Raw genomic sequence first — 12,555 nt, 5'->3', positions numbered from 1 at the left:
ACAGCAAGAGGAGTTAGGGTCCATTATCCTCTTCTATGGCACGCCCCTAGGACCAGACCGCCTTCCCTGAGGCCCCATTTCTTAAAGGCCCCACCCCCAACAGTGCCACTGGCTGGCAAGCAAGCCTTTAGTACAGAAGCCTTTGGGAGCATTAAGGTGGCTCTTCAGGCACAGGGAAAATGACCCCACTGGAAAGCGTGGACGGGTGAAAGGCAGTGGGAGGGATGAGAGGTCAGTGAACCCAGAAGAATGCTGGCCATATGAAGTGATACCCTTTCTGCCCCAGTCCCTCCTACCCCTGCAATGATCTTGCCCTGCTCGCCCAATGGTCCCGCCCCCCAGCATTGGCCCCGCCCACCCGTGCAGCGCTCTGCGCCCCAACACAGAGGAACCCCCTCTGCTTTCCACCCCCAGCTGTCCCGCCCCAGCCCTACAGCGGACCCACCCATTCCCCCTCACAGAGGAACCCCTTCTGCTTTCCACCCCCAGTGGCCCCGCCCCAGCCCTGCAGTGAACCCGCCCACCTGCGCAGCGTTCCGCCCCCCCCCCCCCCCCCCCGCAGAATCCCTTCGGCTTTCCAGCCCAGCAGTGGCCCCGCCCACCTGCGCAGCGCCCCGCCCTCCCACAGAGGAACCCAGTCTGCTTTTCACCCCTAGCGACCCCGCCCCAGCCGTGCAGTGACCCCGCCCACTCCCCCACAGAGGAACGCCCTCCCCTGCCTACCCCCACCCCCGGGCCGCGCGACGGAGTAAGATGGCGCCAGCTGGCCGCGGGGAGCGGCGGGCTCCAGCGCGCTTCGTCTACGTGACCCGCTTCGGCTCGCACCAGTGTGGCTGCGTGTTGCAGCTAGGTGGCCCTCGGGCTTCCGGCCGCGGATGGTCAAGGCCCGAGACCCGCGGCGGCCCAAAAGAGCCGCGGGAGGCGGCGGCGGGGTCCCTGAGCGGCGGCGAGTTGCCCGCGGGTCCCGGGCGCAGGGTCCCCGCGGGCCGGGCCGGAAGCTCCCGGCTTCGGGCGTCGAATGCGCCAGGCCGCCCCGGCCCTGCAGGTGGCTTGGCGGGCGGGCGGGCTCCTTGGCGCCGTCACGTGCCGTGGCGGTCGTTTCCTGTCAGCGCGGCGGTCACTTCCTGTCCCTGCTGTTGCGAGCCATTTTGCCAGGCAGCCGCCCCTCAGCCTCCTGCCAGTTCCCCTGTCCCCCGTCTTGTGGGTCCTTTGCCTCCCCGGCGGTCCTGCGGGCCGACTGCTCGCTCTGTCCACTCCCTTCCCCGCCGCGGTTCTGTCAGCCAGCGCGCAGTGACCCCCGCGTCGGCCCTCCTGGCAACCAGCCTTCCTGTGGCTTAGCTCTGCCGGTCACTCGTCCGTCAGCCAGCCCTCGCGGCAACCATCCCTCGGGTCCCCATCCCCGGGTGACTCAGTGGCTCGGTCGGTCTGGAACCCGCATGGCCGCCGGCAGGGGTCTGGGCCCGCGGTGCCGCCCTGCGCCCCAGGCGCGCCCCTGGCCCCTAGTTTTTGGAGATATGCTGTCCCCTCCTCTTGACGAGTTACCTCGTATTCAGTCTGTTTTAAAAAGCTACAATTTTGATTAACTGATAGATATTTTGTTTTTAGTCTCTTCATCATTAGTTTCAGCACACCTGTATTTCTTTTCCTGTTATTTCCTTAGGGTTTCTTTGTTCTTTTAATGGATTTTTTTTTAAGCAGGAGATTTCAGTGATAGTGAATTTTTAAAATCACTATTTAAATATTTCCCTTAGATTCTAATATATATTGTTTCCATTGTCACTTTTTAAAAGTATCCATTAAATACTTATACCTCACTCTCCGTGGGGAATAAAGATGAATTATTTATCCATCCAGTAGCATTGTTTTAGCATCTATCACACTGTGGTGGGCACTTGGCTAGTGACAAAGATGGGTCATATATTCTGCACTTGAAGGACTTATACGTGAATTATGAGGATTTATGCTAGTAGCTGTGAGTGCTGGCAGAGGGACCTCAACCAGGCTTTGATAATCAAGTTCAAAGAAAGAAGAGGCATAGAGGCAGAAAATCAAGGCAACTGAATAGAAAAGTTTCTAATGGGACAGTAGTAGAAATCCTCAGGCTTTGAAGTCAGAAGACAACCTTGGCCTTGTCTTTATTAGTAGGGTAATACTGGTTGTGTTTGTAACTACTCTGATCCACAATTTTTGTATCTGTAAAATGCAGTTAATATTTCCTACCTAAGTGAAATAATGCATGACAAATGCCTGGCACACAATAAATGCCCTGACTATGTGGACACATAGAGCAGAGAAAGGTAGAAGGCAACAGGTGACTAGTCCAGTGTCTAGTATATGGTAGGTACATACCTATATTTATTGCATAAATGAAAAATAAGTTTTGGATCAGATTGTGGAATTTTTGTCATTTTTATCATCATTAAAGATTTTTGCATGATGGAGTAAAGTTATCAGGGACAAATTTATTTCTGGAAGATAAATCTGTTAACTGTAAGATATACAGGAGTTCAGAGATCCAGGAACAGTGAGATCAGGCAATCTTCTAACCTTTCTTTCTTTTTTTTTTTTTTCTTTTCTGTTTTTGGAACCGGGAACTGAACCCAGGTGTAACCTCTGAGCTACACCCCAGCCCTTTTATAATTTATTTTTATTTTGAGGCAGGGTCTCATTAAATTGCTTTGGGCCTCACCAAGTTGTTATAGCTACCTTTGAACTTGTGATCCTCCTGCCATAGCCTCCCAAGTCACTGAGATTACAGGTGTGTGCCACGGCACCTGGCCTAACATTCCAGAGAAGATTAATAAATCAGGCTGGCTTCTTGTCTACACAGAGTTTGGGAGATATATCCATAAGTTATAAATAATAGAGGATTGAATTCTGTTGTGGAAGTGCTATACTATTTTGGAAGTGCTGAATAACTTGGGGGTGAGAGAATCAAGGACAGCTTCATGGTGGTGGAAGTTCCTTATGATATCCATGTGAAGCTGAGATAGGGGCAAAGGACACTTGGGAGGAAATGTGGACAAGTTATTGAATATGGATCAGCAATGGGCAGTAATTAGGTAAAACTTTAAATACAGTTTGGATGGAGTGTGTAGAAAGAGGAGTAGAGAAAAGTTTGATAGACAAGTTGGGGCAAAAATCCATGGTGTACACTGGAGTTAGCCTCAGTGTGGTACAAAAAAATAAGTGGAAGAAATATTTTTGCCTGTTTTGCACATTCTCTCTTTTGCTGTTTTTTGAGACAGGGTCTCAACTAAGTTGTTTCTTGGGGCCTCACTAAACTGCTGAGGCTGGTCTTGAACTTGCAATCCTTGTGGCTCAATCTCCTGAGCTGATGGGATCATAGGCATGTACGAACATGCCAGGCTACATTTCTTACTATACCTTAGATCTGCAAGTAATTACAGACAAACTTGATGGCTCCTATCCTAGCCTCAAGAAGTATAGGCATAGGCTGGATAACACTTAGACAGGAAATTTTGGAAATGATGCAAATATAATGTTCTAAATATTGAAGGCATTTAGAAGAAAGATTAAACATGGGAATGTAAAGAGCAGAGTTTCCCAAACTTAATTTTCTATGTCATATCTGTATTATCATCTATACTGTTACTTAATACGTTTATTTAAATAAGTACATGTTCCTTCTTAATTAAATTTGTTTTTAGAACATCTTACATGATCACCGCACTGGAAAACCTATACTATTTGCCATAAATAGAAATTTATTAAAAATAAATCTAATAAAGACCAAAAAAAGAATTCTAGCTAAGTAGGTTGTCTATGTTCATAAAGGGAAGTTTGCAAGACTTAGAGAAGTCTAAATGGCATGCTTGTGCCAAACTCGGACCTCCTCCTTGATATAATTAAGAGATTGAAAAGGAATTGGGAAGGGGATGTTTCTCACTGTGTGAATTATTGTCCTTTAGTACTGTGTCTGTGCCTCACCTATATCAATGACATGTACCTCACCAGTTGGAAAGTGTCATTTTAGAGCTTATTCTAGTTCATTCAACAAATGGAACAGAATTAGAAACAATCTCTAGGGAAGAATAAATATTCAAGTAAATAATGTGATAAATCCTGTGTAACTGAGCATTAGTGGCTTTGTAAGATCAGAGACTGGGTCCTGCAAAGCTAACTATGAAATGTGTAGAAAAGATTCAGGTGGAGTGATGGTGGGTCAGGATGGAAATGGGGAAGGCTAGGGGACGCTGTAGATAAGGAGAGCAAATGCAAAGGCTTTTAGGGAACACACATTGTCTATGATTTGTCTTTGGACACAAGTCCTTTGGTCTTCTGTTAACTTTGGGAAGGCCACAATGCTGGTTCAGTGAGTGGAGTCAGTAAGCTTATTCATTCTGTACAACCTCCCCCAACTTAGCCAATTTTTCAACTTTATGATACCTTGGTAGTTTATGATAACATGGTAGGTAGGACACTTGCAAGTGCTGCTGGACGGTAACAGGGAGCTATGGCTCTCAGTCAATCGTGGTAAACAGGTACCCTACCATGTACTGTATTGCCAGTGTTTTTGCATCCCATCCTGATAATGAAACATCCATCTCTGTGTGTACGTGAGATATCCAACATTGTATTACAAAGTGGGCTTTGCTTCAGGAGATTTTGCCGAACTGTGACCTAATGGAAGTGCAGAGCCTGTTTAAGGTGGGCCAGGCTAAGCTATGATATTATGTAGATTAAGTATAATAAATTCATTAGTGACTTGTATATTTTCTAATTATGATGGGTTTATCTGGATATAAGCCCCTCATAAGTCAAGGAGCCCTCTATAATATTACAGATGAAGAGATGAATAAGCCACACATGGCCACCACCCTCAGAGCCAGGACTTCCCAGAGGGAACAGATTGCAGAAACTTGATATAAAAGTGTGCTAAGCACAGTGCAGGAGGTCCGGGAGCCAGTGCTGTATGTGGGGCTGTGTCTTTGAAGGAAGGCTGTGGAGAGGAGGTGACATGTGAGTTGAGTGTCGAAGGATGGGCAGAATTCACCTGGGGTATGTGTGTGTGCACACATGCGTGCCTGGTAGGGAGGTATGTGCAGAAGCTGGGAGGGGTATGTGTGAGACACACTGGAGGAAGCACAGGGGATTGTGTGGTGGGAAGCACAAGCTGTGTCTGGAGGGCCTGGGAGAGGAGGAAGGCTGTGGAACAACAGCAAGGTGTGGTTTCTTGTTTTTGTTCTGTTGTTGGCCCTTTGGGGACTCACAAATCAGAAAGGGGAGAAGATGGAATAGGTGAATGATTTCCTAGGTTACTTACAGGGTTGTTCACTTCCAGGTTTCTTGTTTTTTTTTTTTTTCAGCATATTGTTAACTAAATGGTAAAGTAGTATTACTTAATGATCAGAAATATACCAACAAGTGTAAAAATTCTCCAAAAGACCTCAAGAGACATTTCTGAATTCTCTATGTTAAGGTTAGTGAATTATTGAAAATATGTACTGACTTTGATATGTTTTTACTCTCTTAAAAAATTAGGTGTCATTCAGAAGGATGCAGCTAAAAAGTTTGATTTTCCTATACCAGTGAATGAAGCCTCCAAAATAATGAAAAAAATGAAAAAGGTATATTATTGTAAAGGAGAGTGAGCAATAGTTTGAACTTTAGATTAAAGTTCAAAGTGTGTGAAGATATTCAAGTCAGTGAAAACAGTTCCATTTTTAAAATAATTTAATTTTATGAAATGAGAAAATAGAAGTAATTTGGCAGAAGTAAGCTTGGATATATTTATTAACCATGAAGAGTAGTACTTAGAGTATTTGAAGGTATAAAATGCCTTTTGATCAAAGTGTAAGCCTGGGAGATCTTTTGAAGCATAATCTGTGTTTCATGGAATATAACAAATTGATAGATAATTTGGTATAAAAATAAAATCATGGATTTCATATAAAAGGAAAATTATCTATATCAGTGTCACATAGCTGTTTTCAAAGACAAGGAGTACATGTTAGGCCTCTAGTGGAAAGCTGACAGGGATGAATCTTTACTGCTGCTCTGTTCTCCACCTAGTTGTCCAAATGTCATGGTGCCTTTAGTGTTCTAACTAAGTCAAGATCAGGTGCCTTTGATTGCCATTTTAGTTTAATTTAAAGAAATTATTAGTTGATCATGATAAAATTGTATTGTTTCTGATCTTTGAATTTGTTTGATATATAATCCATATGTATATATAAAATAGTATGCAGGGTAACTAACCCTTGCACCATATGTACTTTGAGAGAGCATCTAATCTTCCTACTGCACTAAGAAATATTTATTCCAAGAACAATTTCCTTTGGGGTAAGGAGAAAAGAGCAACTGCCAATATTTGCTTTGACTGTTGTATGTCAGACATGGAAATAAGTGCTTTACATACATATTTTTCATCAATCCTAATAATTGAGGATGTAAAGATATTTCTGATGAGGTTTCAACACTTACCAATTCCAGATTATGAGTCTAGATCTCATAGTACTCATTCTTATTCTAGTATATTCATGATGTCTAGTAATTTTGTTTTGCTATGTCCTTGAAAAAATATGTAATTCTTAACTAGAATTAAATACATTAAAAATCACATCACTGCCCAATGGTTTAGACATAGAAATAGAAATTTACTATTTTTTTTAATTGAATGTTTTTGGAACCATTTAGGTTCCAACTTGATGGTCATTGCCTTTGAAAGGAAACTTCATACAGAATAGTTTAAATACTACAGGGGGTGGAATTCTAGGAAGTTGGAAAAGGAGAACAGATAATTCAGTGATCACAGGAAACAATCATATTTAAATTTAGGTGCTAATGTTGCTTATAATGTTGATTGACATGTAATAGTGGGATCATTACCACTTGCATTCCTATATTCTGTTCAGCATTCCTTAATTGTGCTTATTTTTTAAGGTTTCAGTATGGAACAGTGTATACAAAGTCATTTCTAGAATGCTTGAAGAAAATGAAAAATATAGACTCAGGCTGAAATGCCAGAAGTTATCTAGTGAAAGTAAGTTAACACAATTTTTATTGTATTCAAGAAAACTGACTTCTATAAATGGTTTAGTTCACCTTGGAGCATGTTATACTAGTAGTTTTCCTAATTGTCACATTTAATGTATAGAACTATAGAAGTGAGCTTACTATGTTATCAGCATTCATCATAATTGAAAGCACATGATGTCTTCCAGGAGTGAGTGTAGAGCAGACTGCAGGCATAGGTATAGGAGTGGGTGGGTTGCAGAAAGTGTGTGTTGGCTGGAATTTATGGAGCAAAGGGAACACACTTGTCTGTTAAATGTGAATTTCAATACCAATCACAAAACTCATCCTTATTGATGAAGAAAAACATTTTAACTCTAGTATAAAATTATGCATTCTATTTATGTAGCTTCTTGTGGTCATTTCCTTTCCATGGATGTTGCAGTACAATTTAAGGCACTTAAAACATGCCTTGGAGTTATGGCCTTGATGTCAGTATTTCATTCCTGGAAAACAGCTCATGAATTAAACCATGTTCTAAAGCCACATCAATAATGAGTTGATATTGTGGTCAGGGAAAAATGTGATGTAATCTACTATGTTTATTATCATAATTGGAAGTTCTGGATTTTTAAAATGTCAAGTTGAAGAAAATATAATCAATGTCATATGAATTGGTAAATCAAAATAGTGAATTTATTTGCTGCACATGCATGCTATCATGATGAATGCTGCTATGGGTGCTCAGAATACATAGTCACTTGGTGACAATTTCTGTTTGACAGTCATTAAACTTGTATTTAATTTTGTGAAGAATATTTTAATAAGATAATAAAACAATACCATTTTGTAAGCAATATAAACACTGGAAACTTATTAATGTTCATATAATATTGCATCAATAATAGCATAAATTGTTTGCAATGGTGGCATATAAACCAATGTTCAGATTCATGATATTCTATTTCACGTATCTAGTTAAGGACAATAAAGAGGGAGAGGGATTAGGAGCAAGGAAAGTGGTCAGAGATTGTTTAAAAGAAAATGATGTTTGAATAGGCAGAAGAGTGTGCAGGAACACTGGGCATTGTTCAGAATGATAATCCAGGTGTATGACCTTGAACTTGGCAGGTACTTTTGTGCCTCAGCAAAAGGCCTTCTACTAAACATAAAGTAAGCTTGTAAAGATTATTTAACAACTTGTTTTGTTTTTCCGAAATAGTTTCTAATAAACAAAAAGGTATCCTTGTAATTTATTAGTTCACATTACAGTCTTAAACTAGATTACAAAATTTTTATAAAACCAATAATGTTTCAAAAATGTTACAACTTTATTCCTTAGTATGTATTTCTTAATGAGAAAATCAATGCTAAAGACAAACTTGAATTTTTGTGTTTTATATTGTTTCTAGACTCAGATTACACAAGATGAATCTTATGCTCATCTTTTGGTAAGAATCCATTTAGATAATAACTGTATAGATTTTTCCTTGCCTTTTAATATATATCCACTGCTAGTTCCAGCTTACTTATTTCCTTAATCCAGTATTTGTCACTCCTTAAGTATTTGTTGACATTTAAAACTTCATTTAGGTTCTTCTCATTAAACTATTGAAACCACTCCCCCAATGGTCCATTTTTTTCTTCCTCTTCCTTTTACTCATATTTCCAGTTATTTCTCTTTTTCTTTGAAAGTGCTGTCACATTTAATGCTATCTTTCTATTATAGCTCCTTCAACATTTTCTTTTCTCTTGTGTCCTGAAGACTGTCATGGTTCTCATTCTGCCTCTTTGACTGTATTTTCTGTGTATTTTTAATGTGCCCCTTTTGCTTTTCCAGGAATAACTGGCAGGCGGGTGCTCTCCTTACATTCACTTTCAGATAACATACTGATATTTATTTATAGCTCTCCAATTACTTCTTTTAGGAATATGACTTAAATCTCTATTCTATCTCTGACCTCTGATTTTCTTTAAGCTATTCCATAGTTACTTTTGATATCCCAGGTTTTAAACTGACCATCTGTTCTTTTTTATTTTTAACAATCATGTCCCTGGTTTCTTAATAATTTAGACTCATTAAGCTCCTAAGAGAGATTACATACAGTTTTATGGGAATTGAAAAATAATAGAAGAGGTAAGACAGGCCTTTGAAAATAAAAATTAGATTTTTATAAGTGGGACTGTGAAGAGGAGCATATACCTTAGATAGGAACATAACAAATTGATGGAGTCCAACAGAATGTTGAGTGTATTAGGCAGCTTTTTGTTGCTGTGAAAAACACCCGAGAAAAACAACTTGAGAAAAGTTTTCTTTTGGCCCATGGTTTCAGAGGTTTCTGTCTGTGGCTGACTGGCTTCTTTGCTTTGGTGAGACAGAATCCAATGGCAGAAAGGCATGGTGTGAGAACGCTGCTCACCTCAGGACAGCTGGGCACAGAGAGGGAGGGAGGAAAGGGCTGGGGAAGGCACACCCCCAGTAACCTACTTCCTTCATTAGGTTGCCCTTAAAGTTTCCACCTCCCAATGGTGCCACCAGCCTCTAAGCCAGTGCTACAGCCCTGGCGAGCCAGTTGCTTCTTAAGAGTCCCACTTCTGAACACTGCTGCATTGGGCACCAAGCCTTCAACATGTAAGCCTTTGGGCGTCATTCCAGGTCCAAACCACAGCATTTAGGAATGTACAGTTTTATTAAAGATTAGTTAAGATAGTATGATTAAAGAAAGATGTAAAAAACCCTAAGATTGTATTTCAAAGAATCTCACTTAGCTGCTAGTTAAGGATCTGTAGTCTGTTTAGCAGGTAATGAAGAAGCATGGACCACTTATTTTAAATGATTTCAAATGTTCAGGAAAGTTGCAAGAAGAAAGAACTCTATTATTTATCCAGATCCACCAATTTTAGCATCTTTCCACATTTGCTTTCCTATCCTTTCTCTGTGTATGAAACTATTACCCCTAATACTTTAATATGTATGCCCTAAAAAAGTGTATCTTTTGTATAACCACACTATAATTATGGAATTCAGGAAATATGACATTAATATAAAACCATTATATAATTTATATTCTGATTTTTTTCCATTGCCTCAAATGAGTCTAATGGTAGTTTTTTCTATGTACCAAGTCCAGTCCAGGATCATGTATTGTATTTAGTTGTCAAATATCTTCTTAAATCTGTAACAGTTCTTTAACTTTTCTTTTTACTTCATGATTGTGGGAGGCCAATCTAGCATGTGACCATGTTTGACTCCCCTGCTGAATGGTATGGCATCAGGCCATCACGCTGCTAGATAGCCCCAGTCTTCTAGGGTGCTATCAACTGTGTCTTAGTGCAAGGGGCATGTCTTTCCACATCCCTAGGGATCCAATCACCTCACTTGTCCTTGTAACCCTGCCCCCCTTGACCCTCATTGGACCGGGATTTCCTAAAAATTTAGATTCCCCTAATAAAAGCTCGCTCCAAAATGTGTTTGCTCTCTCGCCAGCCTCTCATGTAGTTCCTTGCTTTCCCATTTGGAGAGCTTGAGGCCAAGGGCAGAGGAGCCGTCCTGGAGCTTGGTTTAAAGGTAAATTGTGGGTCGTGTTTTATTTCTAATGCCTTGAGAATTTCCCCCAAGTGACCTTAAGTTAGCCATCTGTGCTGGACATGATATTGACTTTTTTGTTTTTTAAAGAGTAGACTAGTTAAGTTTCAGATTATTCTTCTGGACTTGCTGGTACTTTGTTATTATTTGATTTATGTTATGCATTTTGACTGGAACTTTATATTAGTAAAGTTACTTCTCAAAGTATCATATCTGGAGTCATGTGATCTTCATTGATCCTTTATTGACTTGGATCTCTAGGTTAAGTTGCCCATTTATGGTTACAATTTTTCTTTTTGTAATTAATGAATATTCCATGGAAAGATAATAAGAGAAGAATGCAAATATCTTATTCTTCATCAATATGTAGAACATTTTAAAACAGTGAAGCTATCAGATCTGCATTTTAGAAAGAATCTGTCATGTGAAAAGGTTTTCAATGGAGACCAATCAGGAGGTGAAAAAGAAAACTTGTGACTATCATGGCAATCCAAGTAAAAAGTGAAATGTTCTTGAAGGAAGGTGGAAGGGCAGGTAGAGCAGAGACATGATTAGATGTCAGGATCAGAAAGAAGGCACTGAGCTTTGAGAACAAGGAAATAAGAAAGAAGGAAGTGGGGAGAAAGAACTCTTTTGTCAATATATTGGCTTTTATTTTTGAATGTTGAATGTTAGGTGAAGTGAGGGGACCCAGGTAAAAATTGCATGCAAGCAATTGAAAGTGTTGAATTGGAGCCAGTGTGATCGATCTGTGCTGCATAAAGGTCATTTGTAGCTCTCACAATAGGGGCAAAGGAAAGCCTGGTTGTGAGATGGAGAGAGGAGACTGCACACCAGGTGGGTTGAGGAGGAAGGGGAGTTTTTAGTTTCAAAGTTAGGGATTCTAGGGGCTTACTTGGCAGTAAAGAGAGAGCTGACTGAGGGTCAGTGAGAGAAGCACAATGGAGTCTGCAGGAGGTCAAGGGACTGTGCTCATTGAGAGTGAGGGGCATGGACAGTAGGAGGAAGGGAACATGTCAGCTAGGAACTCTAAGTCTTCTAGCACCCAGAAGCAAAGCACAAGTGATGGCAGGTCTGGGAAGTGGGCTTGCGGTGAGTGCCTGCAGTGGCCTGTGACACATGTTTCTGGGACATAGTTCCTGTCCATGGAGCTGATGAAGTCACCAAGGGTATTAGCAGGAGTTGAGTGGAGAAGGAAAGTATGGGCTGTACCTGGAGTCCACCAGAGGCCATGGCTGACCAGAGCAAGCATGTCATTAACACAGTAAGTGCAGGAGTATCCTGCTGGTCTCTACAGTCTAGAATGTCAGAAATGTCAATGAATACTGACTGACATGATGTTTTATTTTATTAATAAAATTAAATTTTGTTACCTTTCATTTAGGATTAACCTATCTTTGGATTTATTTACCAGTGAAGATAATGAAGAGTTTAAAGATGGAATGTTAAATGGAATCACAATTATTTGTTAACTTTGGTGTGATTTTGGAATTAGCAATTTAATAGTTCAATGGAAAAACTAGCCTCTTTATAAATTAATAGAATTTTTTTTGCAAGCCAATACAATTTTTAAACATTGTTACCATATGCATGCAAGTATTATTTTCAGAATTAATACTTTTAAATTAATCTTAAACATAAAATTTAATTAGCATATCAACACAATTATGTTTATAATTGGTAACTTTTACCTTTCATTAGTAAGTCTGCAACTGCTACTTATACATCTCTTCTTTTAAGTGTAACTTTTAAATTAAACTTGTATTAATTTAAATTATTTTTGGCTTCCTCCCTTTGTTTAAAATTGTGAAGAGCAATAATTATTTTGGGTGTTAAAACTAAACTAATTATTACTTAAGCCGTGCTTTCATCCTAAGGATAATTAGCCTGTGTATATGTTTATGATATGCATATATTACAATTGACTCTATAATGATATGGAGTATTTAAGGAACATTTTTGAGCAAAGATCAGAGGAGATGCCCTTCTCC

The 12,555-nt window shown here is 40.2% G+C and overlaps 1 protein-coding gene across 1 annotated transcript; it reads left to right on the top strand.

Moving 5' to 3' along the window:
- Positions 1 to 728: 728 nt before the first annotated feature.
- On the top strand, positions 729 to 12,013 carry LOC308650254 (uncharacterized protein C5orf47; the record flags this gene model as incomplete). The annotated part of the gene is made up of 4 exons (XM_081296260.1): positions 729 to 1,045; positions 5,506 to 5,591; positions 6,907 to 7,006; positions 11,949 to 12,013. The coding sequence occupies exons 1-4, from the start codon at positions 754 to 756 to the stop codon at positions 12,011 to 12,013; spliced, it is 543 nt and encodes a 180-aa protein (XP_081152386.1). The 5' UTR covers positions 729 to 753.
- Positions 12,014 to 12,555: the final 542 nt, after the last annotated feature.

This window comes from Spermophilus citellus (genome assembly GCF_964194105.1).
Source record: "Spermophilus citellus genome assembly, chromosome: 1".
Classification (NCBI taxonomy): domain Eukaryota; kingdom Metazoa; phylum Chordata; class Mammalia; order Rodentia; family Sciuridae; genus Spermophilus; species Spermophilus citellus.
The sequence above is the reverse complement of the archived record's forward strand: the minus strand, read 5'-3'. Positions and strand labels throughout refer to the sequence as shown.